At 35.6% G+C, this 17,949-nt stretch overlaps 1 protein-coding gene across 1 annotated transcript in view; it reads right to left on the bottom strand.

Moving 5' to 3' along the window:
* The window catches only part of LOC114070619 (ryanodine receptor 2-like), a gene marked incomplete at both ends in the record, with an annotated part of 58,250 nt that overhangs the window by 28,754 nt on the left and 11,547 nt on the right, over positions 1 to 17,949 (bottom strand). Inside the window, 3 exons of the mRNA XM_027908140.1 lie at positions 2,007 to 2,081; positions 12,092 to 12,188; positions 15,516 to 15,615. Of these exons, the coding sequence (XP_027763941.1) occupies positions 2,007 to 2,081; positions 12,092 to 12,188; positions 15,516 to 15,615 (272 nt within the window). The remainder of the gene's footprint in view (positions 1 to 2,006; positions 2,082 to 12,091; positions 12,189 to 15,515; positions 15,616 to 17,949) is intronic.

The following is a 17,949-nucleotide window of genomic DNA, read 5'->3' as shown; positions in this document are numbered from 1 at the left end:
TCGTTTAAATGTGTCGACTTAAGAGTTGGCCATACTGTGTGCAAAGTATGGAAAACCAATTTGGCAGACATTTTAAAATCCTTCTATTTTGTAACAAGATTTATTACATTTCAGTGATTAAAATTCTAAACCTTTTTAGTTATTGATTCTAAAGAGGCCAGAAGAATGGAAAAGTTTTCAGCCTCAACTCCTTTGTTTTCTAAACTAGAGTCTCCGCTGTTTAAGTTGAGGGAGCTCTGGGGAAGATGGAAATATGGAAGCTTTCTATCTTAGAAACATATTTCCCTGCTTCTGTCTTCTGCACAGCAAAGCTGGTATATTCCACAAAAGCACATCTGAGTCCAGTGTTCTAGCATTAACTTTTGTTCCTCAAGTCAGAAAAATGTCAGGTCACGAATCTCAGCTATTGCGTTGCTGAGTCTGACAAAACACATGAGTTCTGCACCTTTCATATTACAGATCATGCTGGGGAGTTGCCTTTTCTCTTGTTTGATTCAATTTTCTCTTGGACCCAATAGCTATGAATCATAAGAAAAAAAAAAAAAAAAGGAAAGAAAAAAGTAGTGCAGTTGAGCCACGCCCCTAGTTCATCCCTGTAGGATAGAAAAATAGCAATCATGTGCACTTACTTTCTGCTCAAGGGGCTTTACATGTATCTTGTGAAGCCATTTCTGACTGCTAAAAAACATTTTTCTGCAATGTGAGAATACGATTCCTGCCACCTTTTGAGAAAGAAAGTAGTGCTGAGTAATAGTATTGGGAACCTATGGCAGGTAATCTGTACAGGTAGACTGCCCAGGCAATTTTTATGGGAGTTCTCCACTAATCAACAGAGTTAAGGAAAAATGGTTCCTTTAAATTCATATAATTTTAGCACGATATTACTAATATCTGCAGTCATTCTGGGAAGGACTACAACTAATTGAGAACTTCAGCCATGCATATACTAAGCTACAAATTGAAGCATTTGCATGAGTAGTAATGGACTGCAATTCAACAATGAATGTATATAGCTATTACAATATCATACAGGAAATAGGTTGGTGAGGGACTTGAAGGAAAGAGCATTATTCTGGGGATTTTATTTGTTTGGGGTTTTTTTCTGGTATGAATATCTTAAAAAGAAAGATTACCACTGCCTTTCTTATAGTTGTTTTCACAGTTCTTACAACTTCTTTCAGTCATATATGTTCAAATTTTTACCTTTCAAAAGTTTGTATGAAGTGTCTATTAAAGTGAGATATATGATGGTCATAACATGTTTCTTGAATCTCCAGATAGCTCCAGTACAACTGCTTATTAGGGAAGTACATGCCACGAGGAAAATAAAAAGCCAGAGATCCTCCCACAGTTTCATTTGCTGTCACTGTCTCAAAGTCTAATTTAGTCCAAAGGAAAATATCTCACTGCCCTATCACTGACATTTAAAGTCATCCTAATAATAAAATGCACACACTGAAAACAGCATCATTAGAGTGTAACCTTTTCATAAGATGGTCTGATTTAATCTCTAAAAATCAATCATTTATTAGTCTCTAGAAACTATCACAAGCATATATTGTAATATGATTTAAGTGCAATTTTACACTGCCAATTACCTTAACAAACAAGGTACAATTCCTTTCTATCAGTCCAACACTTCCAACAATGCATGGTAGCATTTTTTTGCAAATTTTTTACTTCCAAATGGCTTAAGCAAGTTGGGGGGAAGGGTGTTAGACAAGCATTTTTTTTTTAAACAGTCTTGTTTATGTCATGTATGTGTTAAAGAAGTAAATGATGAATTCACTGACAGCTATAACAATATTAAAAAATAATCAAAACACACACAAACTCTATAGGAAGTTGTTTAATTGTAATGAAAGTGACATGGAGCATTTTTTAAAGCTTATTTTAGTCTTACCAGTCTGGAATTATCTTTATCATTCTGATTTTAAAGGATCATTCTTACAATACAAAAAGTGTCTTGCCAAATGGACTTCTTTTCTGAGATGGATTTTACTTACGCAACTCTTAGAGTCTCTAGTCGCCAAAGGGAACGAGCATGAATGGACACAGCACCACCTTCATAATGGACAGTTCTGAAAACCAAGCAAAGGCACAGGCTAAATACTCAGCAGAATTCATCATAGGTGTTTGTTCATTTCACCACTTCTCTCACTTTAAGACTGTCAAACAATTATTGCCTTTGTCAGATTCAAAGGTTATTAGATTCAAAACCCACCCATCAATTAAACCTTCAGACTTAGTTACTCAAATTTTGTTTTAATTGTGTTTAGCATCCATTATTGTGACATTCATAATAACAAAGTTTAGACAGTGTTTGCTTAGACATTTTTCTTAGTGTTTTAAGGACAGAAAATTGAGGGGGGGGAGGCAGGAACGGGAAAACAATATCAATAGCCTGATAATTAGAATATTTCTAGATTCTAACAAAAATAAATTTTAAAAAATTATAAAGATTTGTGATCACTGCATACATCCCTTAAGAAAGGTAGTTTTTTCTCAGAGCTTATACTATTAAAATAACTGCAATTTGCTACATCAAATTATGAAAACTTACTAATTTAGCACTTTATTGTCATAATACCTAAAGTTTTTACAACCATACTGATACAGTTTTCACACATCTCAGATGTTAACAGCTTCCTATTTACAAGGTTTTATATGGAATGACCTCTAGTTCCTGCATATACCCAGAAATCTAAGTCTCTCTAGAGAACAGTCAATTAAGCCTAAAAAAGCTGAAGGGTTTTTCCTCGACTACAGTACACACAGGTAAGGGATCTACACTGGATGCATACAATAGCTGAGACTTATGGTTAAGAAAAGCCCTGAGTATATAACCTGATTTGTCTTAAAAGTAAACACTAAGGAAAGTTAGCATTGCTATTCTAAATGTAGGGAGCCATTTTTTGGATTGTTTCCTGTCTGCGCCTGTATTTCCACCCTATGGCCTTTCCTTCAGGAAAATGAATAAAGGAGTCACTTATGCAAAGGAGTGCTGTCACTACGCTTATCAGATCAAGCATATCAGGGAACACTGCCAAAGAATGGCCGAGTTTTATGGATCCTGGAAGAGCTTACGGATCGAGTAAATGTTGCAATCTTCAGCCAAGATCAAGCACTGCCAAAAATAGCCAGAGGCATAACTTTAGGAAATATTAATAATGAAATGGCAGGCATTCCCCATTCACTGTTAGAAGCAATTTTTTGAGGACTACAAATTTGGAATCAAGTACATAGTACTTCCTAGGCTTTAGCTTCCAAAATCCTCCTGTAGATTTAATACAGAGGGACTGGATGCTTAGCACAGAGGAGAACCCAGCATTGAAAGAGATAGTTCAAAACCAAAAGAAATAGTAAGTTACAATACACTTCTTAGTACCATTAAGCATACATGAAACTACAGATGAGCTAAAATCATCTTGGAATGTGGGTAAAAAGTATTATGGAAATATACATTCCCAGACACTGCAAAAGAATGAAAACAAATCATATAGGAGAAAAAATTAGTCAAAACCCCCCAAAAAAACATCTCACTACATTTACAGAACCACTCATACTGAACATTCATGACCCAGCTATAAATAGAAAGTCTGGCACACATGCTCCATGTAGCAAGAAGAAGCTATGGGTACATATATAAATAAAAACTCTCCCCTTGACCTTATATTCACTGTTTTTTCCAACCATTATCTTAGCCATTTGTGGAAATGGTTGTGGTGCTAAGAGTAGCTGACAGGTATTAGCAATCTGAATAAAATTCAAAGGCCATCTTACTTTTCCTTAAAATTTACCTTCATTAGCAAAATGCAATTGCTAAACAACCTTGCATTCAGCTGCTTCTCTGTTCAGACACTCTATCTGCTCTTCAGGTATTTGTTCAATTTTTTTCTTCTGTGACTAACAGACTGAGACTGGCTTTATGTTGTAATATCTCAACAATAACAGATTAGATGTCACCCTGGTCAGGTTTTTTGGGTTGGGACTGGGATGGTGTGGGCTGTTTGTTTGGGCAGTTTGTGTGGGAGTATTGCTGTTGGGCTTCTTTCAAAGTTGAAACATTCTGATTACATCCTGGCATATTTCAGTATGAACCTCACTCACAAAAATGCGCTGGGAATTCTTGCCCTTGCATATTGCATAATACAAAATTTAAAAAATTTATTCAGCAGTATTCAAGTCATTCATTGTATGAAAAATCAGGTAGAAGCAAAGGTTTAAATTCATAAAGTTTCATATTTAAGTTGGTAACTTTTTACTTTTCAGGGATGAAATTCTTTCTCACAGTGTAAACACAGCGACTTTCCCCAGTTTCTCAGTCTGATTCTTCTTTAGAGCTAGTTTTGGATTACACATAGCAATGGGTAAGTGCAACATTACACAACTAAAAAAACCTCCCATCATAGTTTTCTTTTATGTGACTGTCCATCCATTATTTCTTATCTCTATTTCTTTTAAGGGGGGCTATCAGTTTTGGAATCATCAAGTAAGATGAGAAAACAGAAAAGAGATAGGAGAGAAGAAATCCTAAATAAAAACATGTGATTTGTTTACCAGAGGAAATAAAAAGGATTCTAGGACTGTCTCTTAATTTTTATATGAATGGACAGGTACAGCAACAACAGAGGGAGTAAAGGCTGAAAGACAGTAATAGCATCTTGGGGACAAAAGTCAAAAAGGTAGCAGCAAAGTCTCAGCAAAAAGAACACATGACAGCAATCCAGAGGGGGACTGAGAAAAAGCTGGTGACTGCAGGGCTATGGATCAAGGATCCCTAGAGTAAAAGGAGAAAACTGAAGATAGGAGTCAAGGATGGAGCAACAAGACTTTGTAAGAACAGGAAAGAAAATACATGCTACAAAAAACAAGTTAGCACAGAGCACTAGAATAGGGTGCTAAACTCTTGTGTTTTTAGTGAGATACTGTTTTTACTGTAGAAAAGATGCTGAAGCAAAGGTGGTTTTGAATAAAAGATTTCTTCAGTGAAGGGCAAGTCACTTGGCCTTTACCATAACAGCATGCATACTAACCACTGGCCCAGAGCAGATGAATAAATTTATAACCTAGACCATCTTAAAAGTCTTTGTGCTAAGGAACTGAAAGTTCATTTTTAGCTTCTTTCATTCAAATAAATGTAGTAAACTGCTCTGAGATTGCTCAAACCAACTTCCTTAGTACTTGTTATATGTACCATTTGATAGGATGCACCTAATTTCTTTTTATATACTTCTGATGACAGTTCAGTGTTGGAAAGAAAGGATGATTGACTACATTTGAATCCTTCCTGAAGCTGACACTGGTAAGCCATATCAGATACTGGTACTACTAGGCCAAATGAAACTGCTTTTAATGACATGAAATTAGCAACAAAATTTCTCTGATTCTCAGGGAATTACAGCCTATTTACATTCATAGGATGGGGAAAAAAATTGAGTTACAATGTGCAAAGAAGATGTACATTTGCCAAATAATAGAGAAAAGCCCCACATTACAAAACCTAAATATGAAATTATAAGTCACTATATATGTAAATGCACAAGGAAAGTGCAAATAGCAGCAGAAAAAGGGAGGATAACGAGAAGCTACAATGAGTGTTCACCTTCCTCAAAGCTTGGCATAACTTGTATCTTCAGAGCCATACACATAAGACTAGTTCTTGATGGTTTTAGTCTATTCTTTCCAAAACACTTCATCCACATTTTCTACACGTATGGATTAAGGATATTAACCACTTTTATTTCAAAATAAAATATCTATAAGTACTTCAGAACCTTTGTGACTTTTCAGTTAACCTTTATTATAAACCTTATAGCTAGGCTGTTGTAATTAAGTCATTTTTTGGTCTGACCTATGACTGTAAGTTAATCATCCTTTTCCTGACTATGTCATTCTTCTATTTAATTCTCCTTAATACAAACAAGCCCTGGGATGGGCCCTGAGGGGAAGTTGTATGAGGAGCGGCTGAAGTCACTTGGTCTGTTCAGCCTGGAGAAGAGGAGACTGAGGGGAGACTTCATCAGAGTCTACAACTTCCTCACGACAGGAAGAAGAGGGGTCAACACTGATCTCTTCTCTGTGGTGAACAATGACAGGACCCGACTGAATGGCCTGAAATTGCATCAGAGCAGGTTTAGGTTGGATATTAGAAAGAGGTTCTTCACCCAAAGGGTGGCTGGGCTTTGAAACAGCCTCCCCAGGGAAGTGGTCACAGCACCAAGCCTGACAGAGTTAAGAAGCATTTGGATGATGCTCTCGGGCCCATGGTGTGACTCTGGGGATGTTCCTGTGCGTGGATAAGGGTTTGACTCTATGATCCTTGTGGGTCCCTTCCAATGTAGCACACACTGTGACTCTGTGATTTGGCTCACGGTGCCCGGGCTGTGGATGCAGCACCAGGGACAGCGCCATGGCCCTGGCGGCAGTAGCCGCCCGGGAACCGGTCCTGCTCTCCCCGGCTTGCTCCTGGCATTCTCCTCCAGCTCTCCGAGAGGAGATGGAAAGGCAAAGTGACTGTAAACATCAAAAAGAAAGCTCGATATTTGAATCTGTCATCTCCAATTACAATAATAAATTAATTACATAGGTTTAAAATATAATACCACGTACCAAACCCCTTGGAGAATCATTATTGAATTCATATTCTTATTAAAGTATATTGTTCAGCAGAGAGAGGGTAATCATTTCAGTGAAATTCATTGACTACAAAAGGGCATTAAATGGGGTTAAAATAAACTACATTAAATGACAGTGTTTTGATACTGCCGAAGTAGTCTTGGTTGAAGAACCTGTAAATCCTAAATTCCACAGGAAGAAAATAATGGAGTAAATCTCAGTAGCTTGCAATGAATCAGGGTGCCATAAGGAACATTAATATACTCGAATTATACAAAAATTAATAAATCCAAATAAGATGTCAAAGTTCAAGAAAAGGAAATTATTCCACTCCCCTCAATGACAGGCAAAACTGTTCTGTTTTTAGTTTGAAAAATCAGTCATAAAAGACCATCACTATTCAAGGCTCATGGTGTTGGGGAAAGGTTATTGATTTATGCTGGGTGAAAACTTTCTGAGTTCACATTTCATTCATAAATAATCCTCCACACATGCCAGATCCCAGCCTTTCTGGGGTACAACAGACCTCATTAGTTCATAATGCCATCACAAAGACTGTTGGAAAAGAATAGCATGAAAAGTGAACAGAAGCAGAGATTGGCTAAGTCATAATGATTTTGACCTTCATCATTTTAAAACCCTGTCCATCTCTGAGACTAAAACTAAACGTTCAATGCCATTTCCAAAAGCCTTAACATAATATGTGTCACCCAAAGAAAGTCTCAAAGGCAGGAATGACAAAACCGTTTCTGAAATTAGGCTACCCTTATACATTCCCTCATGAAAGCCTATTCCAAACCAAACAATACTTTGAAAAGCCAAGAGCACTTTGCTCTCTCTCACAGGTAATTGCTTTCTGTGACAATATATTTCTGAAAGGTCCAAATTGCACTGCAGTCATCACTTTGAAATACATATTGCAAATCAAAATGCAAAGTAGTTGCAATGGTTCCCTTCTAGACTGGGAACTGAATATCAAAGCCCAATTCCTGTGCAGTATTTCAGTTCTAAAAGAATATGAAAGATGGTGGTATAATAAAAAGTAAGCATCACAAACCAATTAAAAAAACTCCTCATTTTTTATTACCTACTTCTACTACTATCTGCTATTACCTTTTTGCAGGGGGGACGGGACTTGGAATTAAAAAATGAACTAACGAAGAGAAAAAAAGAACCACAAAGAAACCAAAACAAATCCCCCCAAAACCAGAAAGCAATTAAAAACTCTGCAGTCATGCCTGAGTTAATAACCAGCTGACATTTCTACAGGAAAATAAAAATGATAGACATAATACAGCAATGTCAATATTGTAAAATAATTCCACTCAACTGACCTGTAAAAAAAAAGGGGGAGCTGTTGACTGATTGAATTGTGATGAATTTATTATGAACATTTTGAGTTAATTTTTTTTAATTAAAAGAATGAAACAATTGAAAAAAATTTCACAGAACAACTTCAATGTATACCTGCTCTAAATATCTATTTCCACCAAAATTAGAATAAATTTATCCATTCCTTTGCTATTATAAATTCAAATGTGAAGACTAAATACTATAACTGCCAAATAACAGGGTTAGGAAAAAAAACAAAAGTGTCACAATTTCAACAGGAAAAGATTTCAAAGGAAAGTAAAGACTATTCCAAAGTACCTGTAATACAAAGAGCGACTTAAATCTTCTCCTGGATAAACACATAGAATCTCCCACCCAAAAAAAGAAGTATTAAAAATTATTAACAAATTTGTCCTGTATGAAACTGGAGGGAAAGAGTGGGAAAGGAGACTATGCAATCCTTTATTTAAAGAAAAAAACCCCAACTCTTACAAATAAAGGAAACCCTTGTGGGTCTGCCTCATTCCTACTGACAGACTGCTTATATCAGCTCATATGACAGGAGCCAGACCACCAACCATGAGGACAGAGAGTGAAGGAAAAAGAGTCAAGATAAATATGGACTCTCAGCTCCTGTGCTGCTGCAGAAGTTTGCCCTGCCTTTAAAGACAGATAGAAATCAAAGTAACCACCATAAGAACACCAAGTTGATTTACACTATGCCTTCACTTATCTATCTATACCCATATTTATTTTTTTAATCTACACAGTAATAGTTCTGAAATTTGAATTGAAGAGCTACAAAAACAACACTGCAAATGTAGGTCTAGCTTGCTAGAGATAACTAAGGCATTTTAAAGAATAAAAACACAGTTTAAGGATTCTATGCACAAGGCTTAAACCAGATGCCTTAAATCTGCAACATACCTAACTAGAATATGCAGAAAAGTATATTTAATTCAGTGCAATTGCACATACTTAAAACTTTTGTCTGTTTCATTATTGTTCTTTATGTGGGTCTGTGATTGAAAACTACCAGTATCATGTCCACCCTGCCTGTGGCATTTTAAAAATAACACCACTTTTTTCCTCTAGTGTAATATCAAGTAACCACCATGTTGCCACAAACTTCTCTGTTTGCACACCTTCCATCTAGAATGTTTTCTAATAGCAAACTATGTCTAGCAACTTCAGGGAGGATCTACCTGAAACTGCCTCCTAAGGAAAAGTTAAGTTTCTGACTTGACACCAAAGTCCCTCTTCCACAAATACAATGATTCCATCCTACCCTCTAGTGATCACCATAGAACAATCTAAGGACCACATGGAGGAACACAAAGGCTCAACAATAAGCAAGGAAACACAGTATAAACTCAGAAAAAAATTGTGAGACACAGAAAATAATTTTATAAGCTTTCTATATGATTAACCTGCCACTGTATAAGGCCTCTTCCAGTGCAGATTTGGATAACCTTGCCTCAGAGGAGGCTTCGTTAGGTACTGTAATCACAAACACAAGTATCTGCACTGTCACTGATTCATAAATCTCCCCTGTGCTGAGAGTGGAGATTAAACTCCCATATATACACGAGTTTAAACACCTTGAGAATGTGTGTTTTATTCTGAACTTCTGGTACACTTTGAAACACTTTCATACTCAAATTTATGTAACTGTATCAGTGTTCTAAGAATAGAGTTAAACAGCAGTTATTTTTGGAAGTTGCCTAGGAGGATCCTTCACATCGAAACTATTTATTTATTTCCTGGAATAGATACTAGGTGACATGATAGAATAAACTGTTATTTTTGGAATGTCTGATCTTTTACGTATTTGAAAAGGCATAAAGATGAGGCCTCTGAAGAAAAATAAAAATGAGATAGAGGAATTAGTGAGTCACAACAGGTGTGAACTTTTCAGTGTTTCTCTATGCTGCCATTCTACAGAGCAGAGCTGCTCTTTGGGCGTAAGATGGAACAAAACAAACCAAGCACAATCACAACAATCTATCACTAGACTATTTCAAAAGGAAATGAAACAATAATAGGGAATTATTATACTCTAAATATATCATATCTTACCATGCCCTATGTGCAAAAGGTACAGAACTTAAATTGAAATGAAAGACAAAATAATTTATCTTACAATTTCCTACCTGCCAAAGTAAAATGTATTTTTTAATATAATCGCACCAGCTGTTGAATCCTACCCATCCAAATAAGTTATGCATGCATATTGAAAATTGAAAGGAGCCACAAATTATTTTGAATAGGCAACAGTCCTAAATAGAGATAGAAGTATAGAGTTTTTAAGCAATAACTAAATTTATTAATGATTTAAGAGAAAGTGTGGGGCCCAGAGCGATTATACTTAACTCCATATAAATAAAATCAACCATAGATTACATTCTAAGTTCATTATTTAAAAAATAAAAAAAAAATCAGAAAAGTAATAGAAGAACTTCAGAAAAGGGAAATATGAAAAGCAACAAAGTTATTTTTCTTTTGCTTGTATATTACAGAAAGATCCTGAGCAACAAGTAAATTTCAGAATATCAAATCTGTTTTTATGAAGCACTGAGAAGCAATGTTTCTCAGTATTGCTTTTAGGAAATATAAAGACAAAGACATACATACTATTTGTTGCCTACCAGCTCTGCTTCTTTTGGGGTATTAAACAGATATAGGGAAGGTAGAAAGAATTACAGAACACTGCAAACACAGCAGAAAGAAATACAATTATCTGATCTGTTTACAGTTTGTCCTGCAGCTTAAGAAATGAACCATATTCTTCTCATGTTATAGGACAGAAAGATGCATCATGTGAATGCACAAGCAGATCAGATCAATTTTTTCTTAATTTGCAGCTTCACACTCCCCTATTGTGTTTGAGGTATAATATTAGCCTTGTTGAAAAGAGACAGATTTTTAGTGTGTTCTTAAGCACTGAAGTGCTGGATCACCCTATAAATCTGCGGTTACACCGCAGCTACAATTTTTTTACAGGAATTTTGCAGGATTTATACTGAAGTAAGAGCAAACACTACAGGATCCTATTTATCACCTTCACTTTTCATCACTTTCAGGCTGAGAATAATAATAGCAGTGATAAACTCCAAGCTTTAATGTATCTCACACGGTAACTAAAATTAAAACATGAACTGATCACATTTTAATTATCAGCATTTGGAACTCTCTTCTGCATTCAAAAACTATTGCCTTGTCTAAAAATGGGAAATATCCAGGAAGGGTTGGTTAGCAGTTGTATAAGAAAATTCTAAAGTATTTCTCATTAATATTTAAAAGCTTACAGAAAATATGTTATGAGACTTTCTAGAGTCTTGTCCTTATCACTACAAATAAGAATAAAATAGAATAAAAAATACATCTCTATTGGCAAAACAAGAAAACTCATTTTTAAAGGTATGAATATCACTTTCTTTGTCATGGAAATGAAGCTACTTAACATGCTGCATTAAACAAACTAATCTGAAATATAATTCAGCAATGTTTAGGTTGAAGGTAGGAATAAATTATATGACACTGCCCTAACGAAAAGAAGCTTAGGATACATTTTGTGAGAGCACGTGAGGAGGAGACTGATTCATCCATGCAGTCACTCTACTGAGACATGTCACAGTGTCAGTCTTCTCACTATTTTGGTTTTTTAGTTATCAGAGAGAGACTCATCTGAGTTATCCTCGTTTCTCTACTTCCTTTATAGGATTTCTCGAGTAAAGAAAATAACCACAAAAGTTCTAGACTAAGATCAATACCCAGAATAGCAGCCTTGAAGGACTGAGAAGTAATTTTACATGCCTTATCCTGAGGAAATTTTTTTGATTACAGAAAAAATCCAGTAGTAAAAAAAACCAACACATTTCATTCACAGGGTTTTTAAATTAGTAAAGATGACAATAAATAATCAAAAATCACTACTGCTATTACATCTGGTGAGACGAGATGTGAACAATACCAAAAAGAAAATACAAAAGGCTCAAGTATAAAGCTTGTCTCAACAGTATTCATTCTTATGAGTAATGTATCTTATCACAACATCCACCAAACATCTGGCTATCAGTGACACTTAATATTTTTTCAGCAACATTCGCTATTATTATTCTGTTATAAGCTGGAAACCTACCTTCTTTGTTCTTCTCCATGTTCACCCGAAGGGACTGTCAAACATTCATCCATGTGACCATGCAATAACCTCAGAACATCCCCTCCAATCAGGTATCCTTGAATAAAGGGAGGAAATATAGTGCCTCTGTGTGAACTCAGCAACACATAAAACTATAGTTAAACTATAATAAATACTTTTTATTTGTTTCATTTTTTTTTCTGTTGGCATTTTATGTACTTAAAAAAGAGAATCAGAAGAAGGGGAAGATATCTCATACCCTCAGGAGCCAGTTGAACATTTTCAATTGAGAAAAGCTCCAAGTCAGCAAGTAGCAAAGGTTGGATCAGGATATAGAGGAGATGAGACCCTACAGAGTTTCCACTCAGAAAAAGACTGAGCCAATGGAAACAAGGAAGTTCCCTCAGACTACAACATAAGGTGGGAAACTTCCATCTTACCTACTCACTTTGCATTTGATTTACGGATTCCAGTTTATATACTAACATAAAAAAAGACTGATTCAGTTAGTTCAGTACTTTTAAAACTGTTTTTTCGGAGTACTGGGAGTTTTCTGTGATAAAAACTTTTGGGACAGTCAATTCTAAGCTCTGCTTGACAGAAGATGTGAAGATTCTCAACCAACAATTATCATTTATTTGGATTCCAAAAAGGAAACTCCTATACTGCCAGTACCTCCACTGCCCATGCAAGCTCAGAGTCAAACACTTGGCTTTACAGTGTATATGTGTGTTCGCAAATTAAGCTGCAGAGCATACACACAGCATCACAATATTTGAAGTTCCAGGATATTGCAGCCAGCAGCTGAAAATAAGGCCATAAATCTAACCAGTAAAGATGTTAATAAAACAGAGTTTTTTTTCATCAGTCTTTTTGCATTAGGATGTGACATTAAAAAGAAAGAATTTTGTTATCCTACAAATACTGTATTATAATCTAATACTAAGACTTAGTAGATTTTAAGCACAATTCAACAGTATTTTTTCAGTCCGACAAGAGAAATGTAAACCCTTGTTTCCTGAACTCACATTCCCTACTCGCTAAAACTGGTTAATATAAGATTCTGCATTTGAGTTGGATGTGGTAACATAATTCCTTGGGCTTACTGTTACAGCAAAAGATTTAAAAAAAATAATATTGTTGGAAAAATATTTTGAAACAATGCCAAGTCATGCTGTGCAGTATGAGATCTGTACAAGGAAATGTTGTTGAAGATTCAACAGTTACACTGTACACATTTCACAGGTTTATTTTGAAGACACATGAAATCTTATTCCTGAATATATATTGGGTAATATTTCAGGATATATTTTTTTAAACCTTTGAAATCAATATCAAATCAGTATTTACATGGAAAATTTCAGCACTGAATTTTTAAATTCTTGATTTTTATACAGAGGAGGACGTCGAGATAACAGTGGTTACATATATTAATTTTAAATGGACCTGAGTCAAAATAATTTTGGAGACATTCTGCCCTGAGTAGCTTTTTACGTTTTAGTTTGTTTTTAAAGAGGCCTCCATTCACTTCATAGTACAGAATTAGCAGAATTACTTGATCTGACTTTAAAGCTGTGTTTTGACTTCAATAAATTAACTCCTGCATAAGCTTTTTTTTTTTTTTAAGTTTTACAGGTATGCATGCAAAAAAGAAATTATATTATTTAACTACTTCCAATATCCCAGTTCTTCTTACAAACTAATTATCCATTGTTTTCACTTCAAAGTAATTTCACTTAATTTAATAATCTATTTTTAATGGGAAGTTTTGATTAAGAGAGGGTATAGTAATATATTCCCATATATTACTATTTTATTTATGAATATGAGAAAGTATTTTACAGATATTAATAAAAAGAGGTTTATTTTCTTCTTCCTTCTTTTTGAGGTAATTTTCTGCAGTTTGGCTACTGTTTCAGTGAGGAATAGAGAGTAAGGGCTTATACACTAAGTCAGACTTACTCTGCCTTCACAACAGGACTACCTTATCACAGGAACATTTACCAGTTTTGCTATAATAAGGTCTTTGGTCTAATCCTTTTTGACACTAGCCAGCTGATCTTTTCTAGAAAACATAATGCTTAACAAAGATAATCTCTGTACTTGAGAAAAGTGAAAACAGAAAGGCATAGCAACAAAGAACAAGCAAATACACAGAGAAATGAACAGCTAGGAAAATTATATTACATCATTTTCACATTATTTCTGGGGGGTACAAGTACACAACATAAAACTGTATCTTGCTTCTCTCAGAGACAGGCAGGTTTCACCAGTGAGGTTCACCAGGCAAAGCTGTGGCACAGCACAGATCTGGGGTTATTAACAAGAATGACACATCAGTGCTGGCAGCACTGGGAGGACAAAGAGAATGGAGTTTATAGGAAGGAGCAACAGGAAAAAGGTTTTCTCCTCAACAGAAAGGTTTTTCTCCTTGAAGTTTCGGACACTGTGAAGCAATGCACTAGCATTTTTTTAGTAATGATTTGGGCCAGAAACCATGTCAGAGAATCTGAATGTGCAAAGTGATTCTCAAATGCAAAACCAAAATGAGCATATAGAAATGAGATTTTGGCAGTGCTGTCCCTAAAATCTGAATGACAAAAGTTGCAAGAACATTCCCCAACTGAATTTTAAAATATGTCAGATAAAAATAACCGATGTGAAATTTCAGTGTATTGCCTTTTATAAAATAGTATCTTAAAATCCCAAGATATAAGTAAAGAAAGGACTTGCAGCTTTAGCCTTCTTAAGGTTCTATTACAACACCCACTCAAAACAATCAGTCTGTAGAAAACTAGAAATCATTAGGCTTTACGTTGTGACAGACTTTTCAGAAAAAGAAAACTGTTTTTCTGCTTCTCTGCGGAATCAGCACGGCATAAATTCCTTGTCCTTTCAATATCAAATAATTCATTAAGAAAGCTCCTTCCTAATTCCTTAATAAAATAAATAATTCTTGAAAGCTGTCCTCTTTCTGTCTTTCCCCTCGTTTTTTTTCCCAACCATATGTTACCCACAAAACCATTCCCCATCTTCATTCTTAGGATTTCACATCCTGCTTCCAAGCCTCTTGACCGTTTTTTAGTCAGTCTCAGAAACATGTAATCATGACTTCATACATCAGAATAATATTAAGTAAACCAGGACCAAAAGCCATCTAAAAAAAAAAGTTATGAATGATATCATATCTTTATCAAAATGAGACTTGAATGAGCTGTTCATTTTTCAGTAGAAATATGTAGAAAATTATCACTTCAACTTTCAATATAGCCTCCCCTCTGTTTTCAGAATATTTGTATATTTATTTGTTATTCTGAATATTTACATAAGAGAAACCCACTTCCTAACTTGGCATATTAATTTGATTTTTGAAGTGTTTCATTTACCATCAGTCTTTTAATAACGAAAGTTGAGTCAATCTTACCTTGGGCAACTTCACTTCCTGAACTGATCGGTGCTACACTCCAGAGCGTCTGCTGGAAGGCCGCATCAACATGTAAGCTACCATTGCCATAAGACAGATGCTAAAACCAGGAAAGACAGAGGCTTTTGTTTGGGGTTAATTAAAAATCTCATTACAGTATGCAATAATAGTATCAAACATTCTCTTCCTTCTTTCATACATAATTTTTTCCCACTGACTGTGTAAGTAAACGCAAAGTTAGACCTAGGTACTCTTCAAGGGACATTATAAATAAAGCTAGAAGAGTAACAGGATATTTGCTTCCAAGAAACATACAGGAACAGTACAGAACAGTCAGCTGCTTGGGTTCTTAGACCACAGCACGCACTCTGAAGAGATTATTGTTAAATGCTGCAGCGTTCTTACATTGTGTTCTTCCTTCTTTCAGGGGTTTTCCAGAAACTCTGAATATTGGGATATGACATTAACCTGTATTTCAAGTGTGACTCACTACTTGAATATTTCTTGTAGGCCACTGGCTTCCTAAAACTGCCATCAGATCAAAGAAATTAGGTAAGCAAACTGCTGACTTTGTAAGGTACTTAAGAGAGTTTACAAAATATATTTTTGCACAAAGTTTTCAGGATCCAAGCAAATCTGAAATGATCTTTCCCTGAAAGACTCTCTTCCTATGGAAGTGTTCAACAGGTGACCTTCCTTTGCTCTGTTACTCCCTATCTTTTGCCAGTGTCACAGGTATTTACAGTAAGTGTAAATACAGTAAGGTGCTTTCTCTTCTCAGAATTCCTTGTGTGTGTGTTTGTTTCAGGTAGTTCAGTGACATTATTTTCTCAGAAATTCTTATCTCAAAGCCTATTATATCGCATCCATACAAAATCCTTTGTCCCACACCCTTAGTCAGTTCCTTTGATACACTGTCAATGTCAAACAATATAAACTTATATAAGATTATGGAAACAAGTGTTCTGTGAATAAGCAGCTCTTTCGAAGTATACTGTTTATCCTTATTAGGTAATAATTTTTCAAGTCCATTAACATTTAGACACTTCTATCAGAACTCTATTTTACGCTACTGGACAGTAACTGTTTATAGAGTAGTATATGGTCTCTGTTTTCTGTGACAAAAATCAACAACTTCTGGGTAAAATAATTAATGATAAAAAAGACAAAAATGTCAGTGGAGGTCAGAAGAAGACAGATTCCCAATGACACTTGCAGAGTTCTTCTGTCTTCCTACCTGCACATATTCTAGCTGTACAGCAGCACAAGAAACAGCACGTCAGCTCATTTAGAAGGCTCCCATAACAGTCAATGGCATACAAATAAGACATCTCACAAAAGTCAAGTTTACACTGTACCAGTGTTGCTCAGCACATGCAATAGAGAACATTAATGAACAAACCAAGTTTTTGCTTCTTGTTTTGCCCTTACTGCTGTTAAATATAATAGTGAATGGCAGAATAGGGTGGAAGATTAGACTGTAGCACAGCTCCAGTCCCACTTTTGCCCTGTGGGCCTTAATTTCGTTAGGTTTCCTCTGAGATCACTACACTGATCCTGTTAGTGACAATGAGGAATTCAACCATTAGAGCAAAGCAGGAATATTACTTTTCAAGGAAGACTTGTCATTCAGTGTGACAAAAGAGGAAGAGGAAAACTCCTTTGTCATTTAGATCTGCAATCAACAGAGCACTTGTAACAGTGTGCTTCCTACATGTCAATGAACTTGTTTTCACACAAAATTGTATCAGTTGAATTAGTGTTCTGTTTTTATAGACAGGACACTGAACAAAAACAAATTGCTGATATCTCTCTTCGAAGACCTGCCAGTTTTATCCATTCATTTGACTTAGTTGCAGCTCTGATTATAATCCAGATGTCTCAAGTTGAGTCACCAGGGAATTGTAACTTAAAAAAGTATGGTTTACATTACCTAATACAACACATGACCACAACAGCAGAGGCATACCTCTGCAATTCCCTTCTTCCCTTCACTTCTCCAGGTTCCTTGTGGTATCCTTAAATTTACAGTTGGCAGGTGTCCTACCATTTACAATTCCATCGACTTTTGTGTTCATCCCCAGGAACCATTCATAGAAAACAATAAAAGGGAGCTTTAACTACATAGATAAAATAGCCTCTCGACAGATATCCAAGGATTCAGTTATATCCAACGTATTGACAAAATCCCCAAAGTTTAGTGATGCCAGTTATTCATCCTGGCATAGCCTAACTTTTCAGTGCTATACTTTAACAATCTCAGTGCTGTTTTAAAGCAATCTGCTCTTTGTCTGTGACTTCATGGTTACAGGCTGCTTGGTTTTGTACTTTCAGCACAATAAAGCTATCCAAATGAAATAAATTCCGTAATGCAATGTCCAGGATGTGGACATGACACTCACACTGATATTGAACAGTCTCCATATGTACTACA

This window comes from Empidonax traillii, unplaced genomic scaffold (assembly GCF_003031625.1).
Source record: "Empidonax traillii isolate 1590-97213 ecotype Southwest subspecies unplaced genomic scaffold, ASM303162v1 scaffold1622:size81481, whole genome shotgun sequence".
NCBI lineage: Eukaryota > Metazoa > Chordata > Aves > Passeriformes > Tyrannidae > Empidonax > Empidonax traillii.
The sequence above is the reverse complement of the archived record's forward strand: the minus strand, read 5'-3'. Positions and strand labels throughout refer to the sequence as shown.